This window comes from Carassius gibelio, chromosome B23, assembly GCF_023724105.1.
Source record: "Carassius gibelio isolate Cgi1373 ecotype wild population from Czech Republic chromosome B23, carGib1.2-hapl.c, whole genome shotgun sequence".
NCBI lineage: Eukaryota > Metazoa > Chordata > Actinopteri > Cypriniformes > Cyprinidae > Carassius > Carassius gibelio.
Window position 1 is genome coordinate 6,492,125 of NC_068418.1, and position 16,490 is coordinate 6,508,614.

Here is a 16,490-nt window from a genome sequence, read left to right on the forward strand (position 1 = left end):
TAAAATCATATATGCTATTTTGAGATTTTTTTTTTTTTTTGGGTGTAACGTCTAAGCGGGAAAGTAGATTTGTAATTGCTATATGGGTTGTATAATTGTGAGTTACCATCTATCTTAGCTGCAGTGAACAAATTGTAGTTGAATAAATTCTTTGCTCAAGGATGAGATGGAATTAGAGTGGATAATTAGCAAGCAGTAGAAGTGGACAGATAGATGCATACCTCCACAGTCCACACATATAAACAGGTAGTGGTCAGGTCCTGGCTCTCACAAGGCTGAATTCAGTGGTCAAGACAACAACTGGACACAACTGCATCTACATGCTTCATGACCGCAGACATACCTGATTTAGCAAATGATGGCAAGATGAAAACGAGAGAAAAACAGTGGACAGAAAACAAAAACAGTGACTGCGGCTAAAGGTGCATCCCAAAAAACAAAAATAAAGCAATGTGGAATGTTGGACAGCGTGCACTCAACTGCCTCAGCTTTAATTACACAGCACAGGGCTCTGACCATGATTCACACAATAACCGTATAAAATTCATACATTACACGGTTGAGTACATATCATAAGTGCATAGTGCATCATTTGGGATTCAGCTTTAGTTACGATGATTAGAAATGTAGTCCGTCCAAATAGGTGGCAAAAGGCCACATTAAAACTGTCCTGTAAACTTTTTACTATTGTTTCAGATGTCTTTTATGTATATTTTTAATCTTTATACACTTCTTCCAGACCCAGACTTTTAATTGTATTTAAATTTCATCATAAAAACAATAACATGTTGAGAATAATATATATATATATATACTGATGATTGCTTCTTCAATTGTGTTCACAGCAAAAAATGTAGGGTACGTACTAGTTACTGTAGGTCTACTTGTAAAGGTAAATTTCACTTTTTAGAGTGTCATTTTCAATTTAGTTGTAATTTTGGCAAATAAGGAACAATTACTTGTTATCTCAGATATAATTATCTGAAAATAAATTAAAATTAATTGTTACCTCAGTTAAAATTGTTTTAAAATCTTTGGAATGCCATATCTTTCTCAGCTTTCAACCAAAATAAATGAAAAAAATAAATAAATACAAACACAATTTGAGATGTGCTGGAAATGCTCATTCATTTCAGAAATAAATAAATAAATAAAAATGCCTGATGCATCTAGACATGTAATTAACAGTATGGTGAGGCTGTAAATAGTATGTCCCTTTAATTCACAAGTGTCCATATTTCAGACATAGCCAGATGCAAAAATAACTTCTAACATTGTCAGGGTGACAATAAGGTCCTAAAAAAAGGTAAAAAATAAATAAATAAATAAAAATAACATGACCTGTTCCAGTGATATGTATACGGTTTCAAAGAAATAAACTTGCTCTGTTAATACTATCTCAGCTCGGGATGTAACCGCTTTAACCCATGCCGTGTATAATTAGCTGAAGTGCCCGGAGCCTCGTTTAAACGGCGTGGGTGTGGATCCGCCTCTCTCTGAGCGTCACCGCTCCCCGCACCTTCACCGATCCGCGGTGTTAAACACTGCGCGCGCCGGTGCTGCTGGCACAACAGAGGAGTCCGCTGGAGCGCATCTGTCTCGGGTTCAGGAGCTTCGACGGTGAGTTCCTATTTTAATAACGTTTATTAAAACGCTGAATGTAAATTAGAAACAGACAGTGTAATAACTTGCCAATTAGGCGGAGACAGTTCAATACAGAAGTAATCCTTATCTTTTCACGATGTTGTCACTGCATTATTTAAAGCTGTATGAAAGGCAAAGCAACAGTAGTATTTTTTTATTTTTTACCTTTTCTAACCGCGTTACTCCTTTAAAGCCAACTCTTTAAATCAATAACACCAGCCTAATCGAAATACTTTACTCTTATAATTTATTGCATTCCTCCTTTTTAATGCAGTAATGGTACGACATGACCTTTTCCATTGCATTACTCAGGATGCATATTAATAAAACTGCAAACTTGCTGATACATAACTGGGTCATTTTAAAAGTATACTCACACCATACACACCATTTCATATACAGGGTATTATATATAATAAATAGCACAAGTAACAATCTTTCTTATGCATGGCAGTACTCAATCCATAAATGCAGCATAATTTACTTGTTTACAATTACAAATTTCACCTATTTTCTTGTTCAAAATAATGTCATTTTCAACCTTCAGGACAATAGTATTTTAACATTGTTAAACACAATCCTAACCTCTTGGCTTTTATTGATTATGATGTTTCTTGTTGCATATCAGGAACATCCTTCTTAGCGCTTCATCTGAAGTCTTTCATTGCTGGTCAGTTTATTAGTTTTCAGCTCCAGAGAGATGCAGCGGTAGTGTCAGTTAAACTGCATAGCAGACAGTTAATAACTGTACATCCATGTTTAAACATTTGATTGGTGCTTTTATTCATAAAGAGTTGCAGTGCAGTTTATATTATATATAAATAAAATAATTCTATTCTAGTATCTGAACCCTTGACTTACCAGTCAAGCTAATAGATCTAACTTTAGGAAGTGCATTATTTACACTTGGTACACATTTTTGCTTATTGGATAGCTATATTAACATGGCCAAAATGCATCTGCTTGTTCAAGCCACATATGTAAATTTTACTCTTCCCAACATGCAGCAGTCAGCATTGCCATTCCTGTGATGAGAGTAGTCAGGAATCCCTCTTCAGCAAGCAAACATCTGTTGTCTTTTTTGGGCTCCTGTTTGTAATTTTCATTAGCCGCACCAACATTTTTAGCCCTACATTATCATTACCAGAAGTAGAGAGAGTATAGAAGTCCAGTCTGTTGTTCTATGACTATTTATTTGGTGTTATGAAACATTGAAACTATCTTTAAGCCTCACCCCTGAACTCTTGTCCCTTTACCTTCAGGTAGAGCAAGATGACAAGTCCTCCATCATTCTTGTTCGGTCTGACCGCATTGGCTGTGGTTGTATCTTTGGTCTATAGTGGTGCTTCTATCGCAAACAATGAAGATGACTGCCTTTTGACACCGATAAAGATCCCAGTGATCCTGGACCAAAGCACAGTGAAGCTCCAAAGCCCAGAATTCACTGCAGAAAACTTCAGTGAGCCAGGAGTGATGTGTGGGATCGAGTGCCAAAGAAAGCTGCCAGAAGATAGGCCTGCGGAGCTGGAACGACTCCTGTCTTACGAAACCGTCTACGAGAACGGAACACGCACTTTCACCAAAATACAACTGGAAGAGGTCTCCGAGCTAAGAAACGCATCCTCTTCTGTCGTCTGCAATGCAGGACACCTTAAACGCAGAAAACGGCAGGTATACGGCATGGACGGCCGCTTCGTGATCACAGATAAACAGTTCATCACCAATTACCCCTTTTCTGCCTCAGTCAGGCTCTCTACAGGCTGCTCAGGCATTTTAGTTTCTCCAAAACACGTATTGACTTCTGCCCACTGTGTCCATGATGGCCAGGTCTATCTGAAAGGGACCAAGAGGCTGCGAGTGGGTGTCATGAAGCTTCGCTCCAAACGCAGGGAAGGACGCCAACGAGGAGGCAGGAGGAGAGGAGAAGAGAGGAGAGAGAGCCAAGTGGGAAATGAAGAAGATGTAGCCACTGAAGAACTACTTCATAGACAACACGGGAGGAAAAGGAAGAACCGTGTTAGACGTGAGACAGATTCGGATCGGTCCAGACCACCGGTGTTGAAGTGGACACGTGTCAAACTAACACAAGTGCCAGCGGGCTGGACGAGGAGAGCAGGCAGGGAGATCTCAGCTGACTATGACTACGCCCTTCTAGAGCTGAAACGACCCCATAAGATGAAGTTCATGGAGTTAGGCATAGTTCCTGTAGTCAAGGACATCCCAGCTGGAAGAATCCACTTCTCTGGTTTCGACAATGACCAATCAGGGAAAGTGGTGTACCGCTTCTGTTCGGTCTTAGAGGAGTCCAGGGACCTCATGTACCAGTACTGTGATGCTCAGAAGGGGTCGAGCGGAGCCGGGGTGTACGTGAGGCTACGAGATCAGGGAGGAAAAGGGAAGTGGAAGAGGAAGGTAATTGGCGTGTTCTCTGGACACCAGTGGGTGGATGTCGATGGGATACAGAAGGACTATAACGTGGCGGTCAGAATAACACCCTCCAAGTACGCCCAGATATGCCACTGGATCCATGGAGATGCCAGTCGGTGTAAACCGGCCTAAAATAGGCCGACGAGTCATGAAGACTGCTGGGACAGTCTAGATGCAAACTGCTCATGTTTGTTACCCAACTGAAATTCCACAGCATCTTTACAGGAAACGCTATTTTAACAAGATGAATTTGGATGCTGTGTATTTATTTTTGCTTTCATTGCCAAAATTTGAGACTGTAGCCTTTGTAATGTCATTCTCAGGCCATGTTTGTGTTAAAAAGCCAAAGTCACTAGCTGAGGCCAAGTAGTTAACTACTGGAAACGAAACAGCCTGACATTCAGTATTTTGTTTAAGTTCTTGAGGAGTTCACCCAAATATGAAAAATAAGACCAGCTGCATGAAGAAGAGCCTATATTCCATACGAGAAAAGTACATTGTGATTCATACTACCTCTGAAAAGATATGGGAGGATTATTTGCTAGCAATAAGAATATGGTGCATAGCATAAATCACTATGTAGTAGCTTAGAAATTCAAAGGGGATTGCTTGGTCCAACAGTATTTGTATTTATTTAATATTGAATGCATTTGCCTAGTAAAGTCAACCGAGTTAAAATATAAAAATACAAAAGTATACACAAACACACTTTTTTTTCTTTCCCAAAACACCAGAAACAAGATTCCTTTTTATGCCATTCTGGTTTATTATTTTTTTGAAATGACAGAACAAGGAACATTTGTTACATTACACATGACCAACAGCCATGCTAATAGCAAAACATAAGTAACGCAATCAAAGTGCACATTCTACACTAACAGCTCATCAGATGGATCCAAATATAAATACAAAATCTGAGCGGAGTGACTCTAGAACCAGCCAATTGACCTTTAACCCTCCAGAGATCCTGATTGGACAGCATCCTGGTAGGAGGGCCCGCCCTCTTTCTGGTCAGGGAAGAGCTTGATGAGATCATCGATTCGGAGGATGGTGATGGCTGCCTCTGTGGCGAACTTCAGACTCTTGGTTTTAACCATCGTGGGTTCATACACTCCCGCCTGCTTGTTGTCTCTTGGCTTGCCATTTACCAGATCCAACCCGATCCTAACAACACACACACAAACAGGTTTAAACAGAGGAATCCAAACTGCATTGGCTCTCAGCTTAATCCATAATAACCCACATCGCTTCCAGACGGTCTGCACAAATCCCATTCATCTACCAAATCAATTCTAAAGATATTTTAGGGAAGTAAACCACAAGCTTACTTCTAAACAGCAGAGTTTTTACTCCTGATTGTATGTTTGCTGTCTGACAGCGCAGTCATATTTCTTCAAGAGCTGAAGAGTGTGTGATGAGAAGAGAGCAACACTAACCATTTGAGGTTCTTGCGTTCAGGGTTGACCTGAGCCTCATTGTGGAAGGCTCTGAGTTTGGCCACCAGGTCGGTGGAGTCTTGAGCGGCGTTGACTGCCAGAGTTTTAGGAATGACGAGCAGGGAGCGAGCAAATTCAGCAATAGCCAGCTGCTCACGGGAACCCTAGGTCAAACACACAACAGATTCAATAGTTCATTCATACACACCAATTATTAAAAAGCACAGCTGCTGTATGTTAAAGATTTGATCAGTGCCCACAATATTTTCCCATTTATTCCCTATTCATTTCCTCAGTATGTAATTCAGTAAGAGCTAAGAACCAAACGAAGCAGATTAAAACACACAACTTTGTAAAACACAACATTAAATGTGTTGCAGTATATGGCTGTCAATTTCTTTTTAATTGTAAATATTCGTCAAACTTAATAATAATAATCCCCATTCTAGTTGTGCATCAGGCTGCCTTATCAGAGGTGATGACGATGATAGTGTCGGTGCATTTTAATGTTCCTCATAGCTCCTCCGGTTGAACACTGGATGTAGTGCTGCCGCGTCGGTTATTCAAAAGATCACGGGGAAAAAAAACGACCTCGATGCAGAGATGTTTACTGAAAGACTGAAACCAAGCCATTCACACAGAACGCATATTTATTGCATTATTTTTCTAGAGGGACATCTATCACTGTTGCACACCGTTGTGTTTAGAAAGCCATCTAAAATGCAAGGTTTTCCCCCATCCCACTCCATCTCATGTATTTAAAAGAAAAAGTACTTCTTGTGATTGGTTTTCTGTCCTTTGTATTAAACTATTCATTCATATGACGAATGCTGTTTTGTTTAAAACTGTTAAAGCAAATTAATTTCTTATATATTGCTTTGAAAAACATGCAGTAGTACTATTTTGCTCGATGCGCCGCCCTCTTGTGACCTCAGGAGAGAAGCCAGATGGTCATGGACCTCAGAAGTGGAAAGCTGAGGTGAATCTCTACAAACCTATGCTGGTGAAGGGTGTTCTGAGCGGTCTGTACCCGTAGTGAGGTTAATGTGTCTCAGTGATAATGTGTCATGTTTGTTCTGAGCAGGACGGACGCAGCTGTCAGCAGAGCTGTTGATCTGTCCCTTCCCCTCTCAGGACGCTCACTGTCTCCCACGCGTATAACTGCACACGCCATCACACAGGCACGGCAGCAATTATAATGGGAGTGTGCATGCTTCCAGTCACACACAATACAGTAATATATATAGTACTGGTCTTAACAAAAATAAAAAGGCTAGATTGTGCATTTATACATCAGCTATTATTTAACTGTCAGTTTATTACAATGTAACATTTCACCTAAAAACAGAAACATCAAGAAAGTAAAGATCCCAGCAGGCAGCTGAAGGCTTGGGTCCTCACCATGCTTGTGGCGTAGTTCTCCAGATAAATGGACAGTGCAGCCTCGACAGCGCCTCCTCCTGGTACCACAGATTTGGACTCCAGCACCCTCTTCACCACACACAGGGCGTCATGCAGAGAGCGCTCCATTTCATCACACATGAAGTCATTCGCCCCACGCAAGACGATAGAGGCAGACGTGCGTGCCTTCGTGCTGAGAGACAGAAAAAAAGCATTAAAAACAAACCAAAAACAAATGTTTTCTCTCTCCTCGTGATTTTAACACTGCTGTACTTCTAAGGCTAGTTAATCAAGTGTGTTAAAGCACATTTCCCATCACACCGGTGACTGAGTTTCACTTTAAACGTGTTTAGGCTTGATGTCTTAAGTGTTACTATTAATTTGTTTCTCATTCTTTTTTTCTTCTGTATTCAAAAACATTTAAAGGATTTTTGTGGAGCAAGGGGAATTAAAACAATTCTAATACGTGTAATGTTGGAAACATTTGGTTTTATTTAATGGTATTTTACGGATCGGAATGTAATAAAATACTTTAAACACGTTTTTTTCTCTTTCATCAATGCATTTTGGACCATGTGCAACTTATTTTCCAGAAAACCCAGTAGGTAATGTGTTGAATGTCTCCTCTTAAGATTGACACCGATTATTCAGAGACACGCAGGACTGTGGGTCTGTATGAGCTCTGGAGCGGTCAGAGTTATCAAGCTATCAAAGGTGATTGGTGATATCAGGCATCAATTCAATGGTACAGGTTCTGCTGAAGGAAGAGGAAGATGCTCTCACTTCTTGATGAGGATGAGCTCGTCGTCACACACTCGGTCCTGCACCACCTCCTCAGCCTGACCCAGCATGGTCACCTCAAACGTCTCCTCTCCCTCCAGGTTAGACAGGGACGAGCACATTGTGGCTGTAGGGGAAAAACCAAAACAGAGAATAAATGACCTCTGTATTTCAGGAACAGAAGGCCTCGCTCTAGGTGTAGACTAAAGCATGTGCAGTCGTCTGACCCCCAGTAGCTTTGGCGATGCGTTTGAGGTCCCTCTTGAGCACCCTCCTCACAGCCATGGCTCCGACATCTACAAAGTACTTCAGACACATGTCATCAATGCCCCCGGTGGTCAGAATCACATTCGCTCCCGACGCCAGGATCTTCTGAATGCGCTCCTTCGTGATGTCCGACTCCCTGAGAAACAGATGATGAAAGATCGGCGAAACTGATGAAAATGATCGACTGATCAGTCACAGCTCGAGACATCAATAGCCCTAACTGAGAGAGGACACTTGTTTGCATACAAACTGCCAAAAAAAAAGGTAATTACTTTTTTTTTTTTAAGTAGGTAAATATGCTTAATTGTAGTATAAAAAAAATAAAATAAAAAAAAACTTTTGAAAATAATAAATCTCATGTCAGGAGGTAAAATTAAAAGCGGTTCCAATTAGTTCATATGACGCTCACGTGTAACGGGTTCACCTAAATACAGAGGTTAATAGGGTCTAAAATAATTGTGCTCAAATTACTAAAACCACATACAGAGTCAAATAATTATAATGTATTTATAGCGTTAATACTTAGTCTGATATCAAATCAGTGAAAAAAAAAAAAAAACAACATTTATTTTTTCTTTTAATTAAAATGGGTTTCAGTAGTAATTTTCAATGCATCTATAGTTTTTATTTTTTATTTCCTTTACAATTTGGGTTAGATATATAGTTAAATTATAGTTATAGTATACTTTTTTTTGCTTCAATAAGTAAAAATAAAATAAAAACAATAAAAACTTTTCAGTTCTCAGCATCATCACTGCAGTCTTCATTGTCATATGATCCTTCAAAAATCATTATAATATGCTGATTTACTAACTCGAGATACATTTCTGATCATTATCAATGCTGAAAAAAGTTGTGCTGCTTCATATATGAACTTAAAAAAAAATATATTTTGTAACATAATAAATGTCTTTAATGTAACTTAATTAAAAAAATTCTGAATAAATATTCCTTTTGAGCCCAAACCTACAGTGGTATAGATACATGTTGTACAGCCCAAAAGTAAAACACAGACGTGTGTATCTGTGTGTAAGAGAGGCTTTGGGCAGACGATGCTTTATCCCACGCGTATAACTACACACACCACAGATGTGTGGCAGCAATGTAAATGGGAAGTTTCTTTGTATGTGTGTGTGTGTAACAACGTGCCCTCACCTCTGTCTGATCTGGTCCAGTTTCTCCGGATCGTTGATGACCACCTGAACACCCATCTTCATCTTGGTTTTCTGCAGGCTGAAGTCCAGACAGGCTATCTTGGCATTGGACACACGCTTCACCATTCCTGAACGATACAAACAACATTTACAAACACACACATACTGACGTACACTGTGCGATGTCAGAAACAAGCCTGACGTGTGTGAACAGACCTTGAGATCCGACAGTGCAGTTCAGAGCGTATCCGTTGACCAGGAAACTCTCCTTCTGGCTGCGTCCGTGAGCCTTCAGCACATTCACAGAGTTGATGGGATAGCGAGCAACACCTTTACCATCAACAAACTTCACAGCCAGGGCAGCGTCCACCACCATATTAGCAAAAAAATCTGAATCACTGACAGAACGTCAAGGAGCTTCATTTCAATCGATTAGTCAGGGTCTGAGAAACTCTTAATGAAGTTTAAAACTCTGAAATTAAATACAGACTCGTTATGCAGCCTTACTGAATAATACAATCATAAAACATTGGATGCTGTGACATGATTTAGACAGTTAAACGCAAAATATTATGAAGAAAATAATAAAAACTAAAAATACTTTTAATAAGCAGAATCTCTAATAAGCAGAATTTGTAAATAGAGGCTGCACACACACACACAAACGTGTGAAATTAATACAATTTTAAATATAAAATGTAATATTTATATAGGTAATTATATTAAGAAGATATATTCATGCATATATATGTATAAATAATAGTAATATACACACACACATACAGGGGCATCTAGAAAAATTAGAATATCATGGAAAAGTACTTTATTTTTTGCAATTTAATTCAAAAAAGCAAACTTTCTTATATTCTAGATTCATTGCACACACAGAAATATTTTTAAGATTTTTTAAATTTTAATTCTGATGGTTATGACCTACAGCTTACTTGGTTGGGCTCTTTTGTATGAATGACTGTTTGATGATCAATCTGTCTCACTGCTGAGGAGTTTTGATAGCAGTCTTCAGCTTCTCTGTATTGTTTGTCAGAGGTTACTTCTCTTCCTCTTCACAATACCCCATCGATTCTCTGTGAGGTTCAGGTCAGGTGAGTTCGCTGGTCAATCAAGCACAGTAATATCATGGTCAGCAAACCTCTTGGAAGGGCTTTTGACTCTGTGGACAGGTGCTAAAGTCCTGCTGCAAAATGAAATCAGCATCTCCATAAAGCTTGTCAGTAGATTGAAGCATAAAGTGCTTCAAAATCTCCTGGTAGATGGCTGAATTGACTCTGGACTTGATAAAACACAATGGAGCGACACCAGCAGACGCCACGGCACCCAAATCATCTCTGACTTCAGAAACTTCACACTGGATTCTGTGCCTCTCCAGTCTTCCTCCAGACCTTGATTTCCAAACGAAATGCTTAATTTACTTTCATCTGAAAGAGGACTATGGACCACTGAGTAACAATCTGTAGCTCTTGAGTGTGGAGACTCTTGATGCAACGACTCAGGCTTCAGTCCCCACTCCAAGTTCTTGAATCAGCTTTTCCTGACAATCTTCCCAAGGCTGTGGTCATCTCTGTTGCTTGTGTACCGTTTTCTATCCATCTTTTTCCTTTCCAATCAACTTTCTATGAATATACTTTGATACAGCACTCTGTACTTATACTCAAAATGAATCAAACTAATCAAGCTCAGAATGCAATATTCTATTTTTTTTAGATACTGAATTTTAAATTTTCCTAAGCTGTAAGTCGTAACCATCAGAATTAAAACGAGAAAAAAAAAACGTAAAGAAAATATTTTAGTTTATGTGCAATGAATCTAAAACAAAAGAAAGTTTGCTTTATTTAAATAAATTAAAAAAAAATATTAATCTTTTCCATGATATTCAATTTTTTTTTAGATGCACCTAATATATATATACATACATACACACACACACATATACACACACACAAGCACAGTAGCATGAAACAGCTCAACACAGAGGATACACTCCAATAATCTTAGAGGACATGGAGGTCTTGGCAGCATTGATGAGGCACTCTCTGCCCAAATCATCAGTGCTGATGGTCAGGTTCTCATTGATGTATCTGACTGCCTCCCTGTGAACCACAGCAAATTAGACCATTACATTTAGATGTCAATCATGCTTAAACCCACCAGACTTCTCGTGGCACAGGAAGTGACTCTTACTTGCAGGCCAGTCTGTATCCACTGATGATGGAGGTGGGGTGGATCTTCTGGTGGACCAGCTCATCTGCACTCTTCAGCAGCTCAGCCGCGATGATCACCTTCACACACACACACACACATGAGTGGCTCTCACAGTAACTCATATTTAATCAACACTGTGTGATGTACTGTCAGGATGTGGAAGCGGCAGAGAAAGACCTGCACGTCCCGTAGTTTATGACAGGCAGTTTCTGTGTCCTGTTAGCATAGCCACACATACGGATACTGTATGGATGGCACTATAACAGGAAATGTTTCTTATCCGAAACATCTATCCAAAGCAGCAAATGTCTCACCACTGATGTTGTGCCATCTCCGACCTCCTTGTCCTGCAGCTCTGCTAGCTCACAGAGGACCTTAGCGGCCGGGTGCTCCACCTCCAGCAGCTTCAGGATGGTGGCTCCATCATTGGTGATGGTCACGTCCTGAAACACAGATGCTAAACATGAGAAAACAAAACCGATAGGAACATCCACACTGCATTTGCCATCTACAAACTATTCTAATGTCCCCTATAAGACATTAAAGGGATAGTCCACCAAAAAATGAAAATGCAGTCTTTAATTACTCACTTTCATGTTGTCCCAAACCTGCAGGACCTCCGTTCATCTTCAGAACACAAATTAAGATATTCTTTGATGTTTACATTCAGATCAAAGCGTAAACAGCACATCTGTGTACACAAGTTGCTTACGTTGTTTACTTATTTGTGATGCTCTAAAATAGTGCTATAAACTTTTAAATGAAGTCGTTATTTTTGTTTTCTTTGTGTACAAATAGCTTAGCTCCGTAATTATGGATTTACAGGGATTATATTACCGATGTCCTTGCTACGTTTCTGGACCTGGATCATGTAAGGATCCTTTCTGTCTATGGGAGGGTCGAAATTTCTTGGATTTCACCAAAAAATATCTTAATTTGTGTCTTGAAGATGAACGGACAACATGAAAGTGAATAATTAATGACTGAATTCTCATTTTTGGGTGAACTATCCCTTTAAGTACACAAGATCTGAACATCACGGGTTACTCTGACCAGAGTAGAAACGTCTGCACTTACACCGATGTCGTCCACCAACATCTTGTCCAGGCCGACGGGACCGAGAGAGCTCTTCACGATGTTAGCAATGGATGCAGCGGCCATGACTGCAATGCAACAAATAAAATTAATTTTGTATACCAATGTTGTCGGCACTACAAGAACGAAAAACAATATATTTTTGCATTCCAACACACTGCTTTTTAGAGCATTTTCTATGTAAACATGCTCTACATGGATGTGTTTGAGCATTGCACTCACGTCTTTTGCAGCGTTTTGCAATTAACACTGCATTAGATTCTTCTATTAACATACTGCATAGAAGGCACTATGTTTGGTTTGTGACCACCAACCATTAAAAAAAAAAAATTCTATATTGATTAGAATTAGTATACAAAAAGAAATACACTTATGCAAATTTCCACGCAAATATTGTGAATTTGCAAAAAATAAACTGCGTAAATATGTATGCACCGTACACATTTTAAACTACGTGTACAAACTATTTTTCCTGGAGTGAGAAAAGTAAAGTGAACAACAATTTTTTATGATTTCGATATAGGCTACACATATACAGCACTCTCATTAAAGGAGATAAACACTTAGATTACAATTTTACAAACAACAATTTTATTAACAAACAATTTCCTATGTTTTAATGACAGTGAGGAGTGCTATGGGTGCACAATAATTCATCTTTAAACTAAACTGCAGATTAGACTTGTGTCGTTATTTGTTAATGCGATATATCACGGTAACAAATATACAAAATATTGTTATCGTGGGAACTTCTAAATACTGTGAATATATATTACAAGTTATCCAGAATGTTTAATCCATTTTAAGAATACTTTTCCCATCAACTGGTCAAAATGCCCAACACTGCTGTATGTTGCCTGAAAGAGCTGTACACTCCGATGTAAACAAGCACGCATGAGAAGTACACGAGGAACACGTGAGAGATGCGCTGAATGAAAGCACATTCACTCTCTGACAGCAGATGGCGCTAAACTGTAGAAAATGCAACCTTTACTCTGGAAACCCCATAAATAAAGCAGCTGCCCTGCTTTCTAAAACGTATTTAAATAATTTTAAATAGCCATTCAGATTTGTGTATTTGCTATGATGTTCATCACAGTGCCAAGTATTTTGACCTAATAGGCTATTTTTTTCCCATTTTAATCTGGATTAAACATACCACAGATATAGTTCGAAAGTGTTTTGATTCTTTATTGTTCGTTCACACTTTACACTGGGGCTTCATAAATCTTAGGTATTCCAATTTTTAATAAAATGAACTAAGACTTGTATTTATTTTTTTTAAACAAAGATAAATAACTTCTGTAGCAAATGTAGCTGTTGCTCATTGTGAATGTCAATGGTTAACTAATGAGACCTTACTGTAAAGTGATACCTATTCATCTTTTTTAGCTCTTTTGCACTTTAATCTGTGTAAAACTTTCAATACTTTATTGTATTTAAATGTTCAGTTATTTTTGTTATAAGAAAAAAAAAATAGTTAATTTAACCTGTTATACTGTATTACTTCCATTTATTTAAAACTACATTTCAATACCGTGATAAAAGCATGAGCAATTAATCGCAACAGGAAAATTTGATACCAACATGTCCCTACGGCAGATCTCACGTAATAAGAAATATTTTAGCAAGAACAATGATTTATGAGGTGAATAAATGTAACCTTTAATGTACGTTATAATAAAATAAGTCGACGACCCTCCATCTGAGGATTTGAAACAGGTCCTTATAAGGCAGCAGGTGTGGCGTGAATCACACAGAAGCAGAAGTCCTCAGTTACCAACACTAATATTGGCATCTAACGTTACATGTGCATTACATTAGACCTCTTTCTTCCAAGTGCATGTACTGTGTGGTGAAAGCAAGGGTTTTAGACAGACTTCATTGGTAACACGCGCTCAGTGGCGTCACTGCTCCTGCAAACAGTAACGTTATTAGAGATGCGACACACTGATCTAACGTTACCGGCTCATGGCCCACTGTCCCAACGGAATCGATGTGTTAACGGCTGAAGAAGACAATGCTTAAAGCTGAAGAAGTATTTTGATGTAAATCAAGGATTATACTCTGATTCCTGTTAGCCGCACGTGCTGCTCGAGACACCGGGCGCTCTTCCGGAATAAACACCGTCGCGTGCGGCCCGTTCGCCGCGACTCCGGGTTTTATTGAGGGCAAATATGAGCGGATCAAGACTCACCGTTCTGAGTCCTGACGGACTCGCCGGTCGTCCTCTGGCCGAGCACGGTTAACGGACCCTCTGTCATGGACATGTTGGATGAAAGAAAAGAATGAAGACGCGCGCTGTGGATTATGGGTAGCGTGAGAGCGGGAGGGGCGCGTGTGGAAGGTTCCAGATCGATCCAGAACAGCAGCTTTTATTTCCAACTCAGACACACACATGAGGCACTGAACCGATCCAAAGACTAGACTCTGCACATGTATGCGTAAAAAGAGCTCTAAAGCCACACAGATGAACTCACAGACTGTTAGAGATGTAAGAACTACAGTTCCCTGCTTTAATGCGGCAATTCTTTCGATGGTTTAGTTAAAGCGTTTATTAGGACTGAGCGACCTCCAGTGGTTTGGCGGAGCAGCGACGGTTATTTAAACTGTAATGCGCTCAAAACATTGTAGCTTTAATCTTTTTCTAAACATTTCGACTTTATTCTCGTATTCCGATTTTATTCTAAGAGTATTTAAACGTTATTCTCGTAATATTATTAATCTATTCTCGTAATTTCGACTTTATTCTAGAAATGACTTTAATCTCGTAATATTAGATTTTTTTTTTTTTTTATGTGCCACTAAAACGCTGCGATAAATGTTAATAGGGCAGGGGGCCCGCAAATGTGTTTTACCTATGTCACGAAAAGAGATAAATCCAGCCCTTGAAATGGCCATTTGAAGCTGCATTGAAACTGCAAATCCTTTTTCCTCAAAAACCTTAATTTATTTTCAACTGAAGAAAGAAAGATGTGAATACCTTGAATCGGTGTTGCCAACTAAGTTGCTAAGGTGGATTTGTTGCTTATAGTTGCTAAATGATGTCACTGCACAATGACATCATTACGTAATCATAATGCTAAATTGTCTTACCAAATAAAATCTCAGCAAATATATATTTTATATGTGCTAATTTTGATTTGTTCTTAAAATAATATAATATTATAATACAATATTTAAATTTAAATAACAATTATTATTAAATAAACTGAATTATTGTTTTACATTTGTAAGTGGTGTATTAGTTACTATGCTAAGAAAAATCTGTAAATTAGGACACGATCTGTTAATATGAAGGAATTTTCTGTATTTTATTTTTCCAAAAGGTTATTTTTTTATTTATTTTTTTTTACCTGCATTTTTAATTACACATTGTAATAATTCGTGTTTTCAGGTTACAGGGTTGCAATGTATAATGTCCTGGGAAATTACTAGTACTTTTTCCATTTTTGCAGATATATTTCTTGCACTGTACTAACTGATCAACAATCGAAGGTACAAGCTACTAACAAAGTGTATCATAAATGAACAAATTTTAAATTATTACAATTACAACTTTATCATTTGAGTCATTTATCAAAAGTGTCTTAAAGTTGCCAAATAAATTTTAAAAATAGCTAAATTTGTTGCTAGGAGATTTTGAAAGAAAATGTTGCTTGGGTTGTCTGAAAAGTTGCTGAATTTAGCAACTAAATTGTTTAGTTGGCAATACTCTCTTGGAGATTTTTATTCTGGAAGTGAACTAATCCTTTAAACTCCATTGATTTGAGGCAGATTACTGCCACCTGGTGGGAAATAATAAAGATTATATTCTGAAGGTGTTTGTATAGCTCTGAATATAAATTGCCAGAAAGGGGGCTCCCTATACAAAAAAGCAAGCACTTAAGATTTTAGGACTGAATCATTATTTCAAGTAATTTGTATATTCCTGCAATGTTGTATGTTTTGTAACAATTCTATGAACAACTAATGCAGTGTATGTACACGTACATATTTCATAATGTCAAAGAGATTCATCAGCTCAGACTGTGAAACACTGGCCTCCACAGAGTCCTTATCTTAA

General features: G+C 38.5%; 2 protein-coding genes across 2 annotated transcripts; one reads left to right on the forward strand and one right to left on the reverse strand.

The window, feature by feature from the left end:
* Positions 1-1,458: 1,458 nt before the first annotated feature.
* On the forward strand, positions 1,459-4,764 carry LOC128011407 (inactive serine protease 35). The gene is made up of 2 exons (XM_052593750.1): positions 1,459-1,620; positions 2,907-4,764. The coding sequence occupies exon 2, from the start codon at positions 2,917-2,919 to the stop codon at positions 4,201-4,203; it is 1,287 nt and encodes a 428-aa protein (XP_052449710.1). The 5' UTR covers positions 1,459-1,620; positions 2,907-2,916; the 3' UTR covers positions 4,204-4,764.
* A 49-nt stretch (positions 4,765-4,813) lies between these two features.
* tcp1 (t-complex 1) lies at positions 4,814-14,909 on the reverse strand. Its single transcript, XM_052593749.1, has 12 exons — positions 14,622-14,909; positions 12,407-12,492; positions 11,644-11,772; positions 11,309-11,406; positions 11,107-11,217; positions 9,326-9,507; positions 9,111-9,237; positions 7,916-8,091; positions 7,692-7,815; positions 6,909-7,101; positions 5,508-5,671; positions 4,814-5,235 (listed from the first exon to the last, which is right to left on the reverse strand). The coding sequence occupies exons 1-12, from the start codon at positions 14,692-14,694 to the stop codon at positions 5,022-5,024; spliced, it is 1,677 nt and encodes a 558-aa protein (XP_052449709.1). The 5' UTR covers positions 14,695-14,909; the 3' UTR covers positions 4,814-5,021.
* Between the last annotated feature and the right edge of the window lie 1,581 nt (positions 14,910-16,490).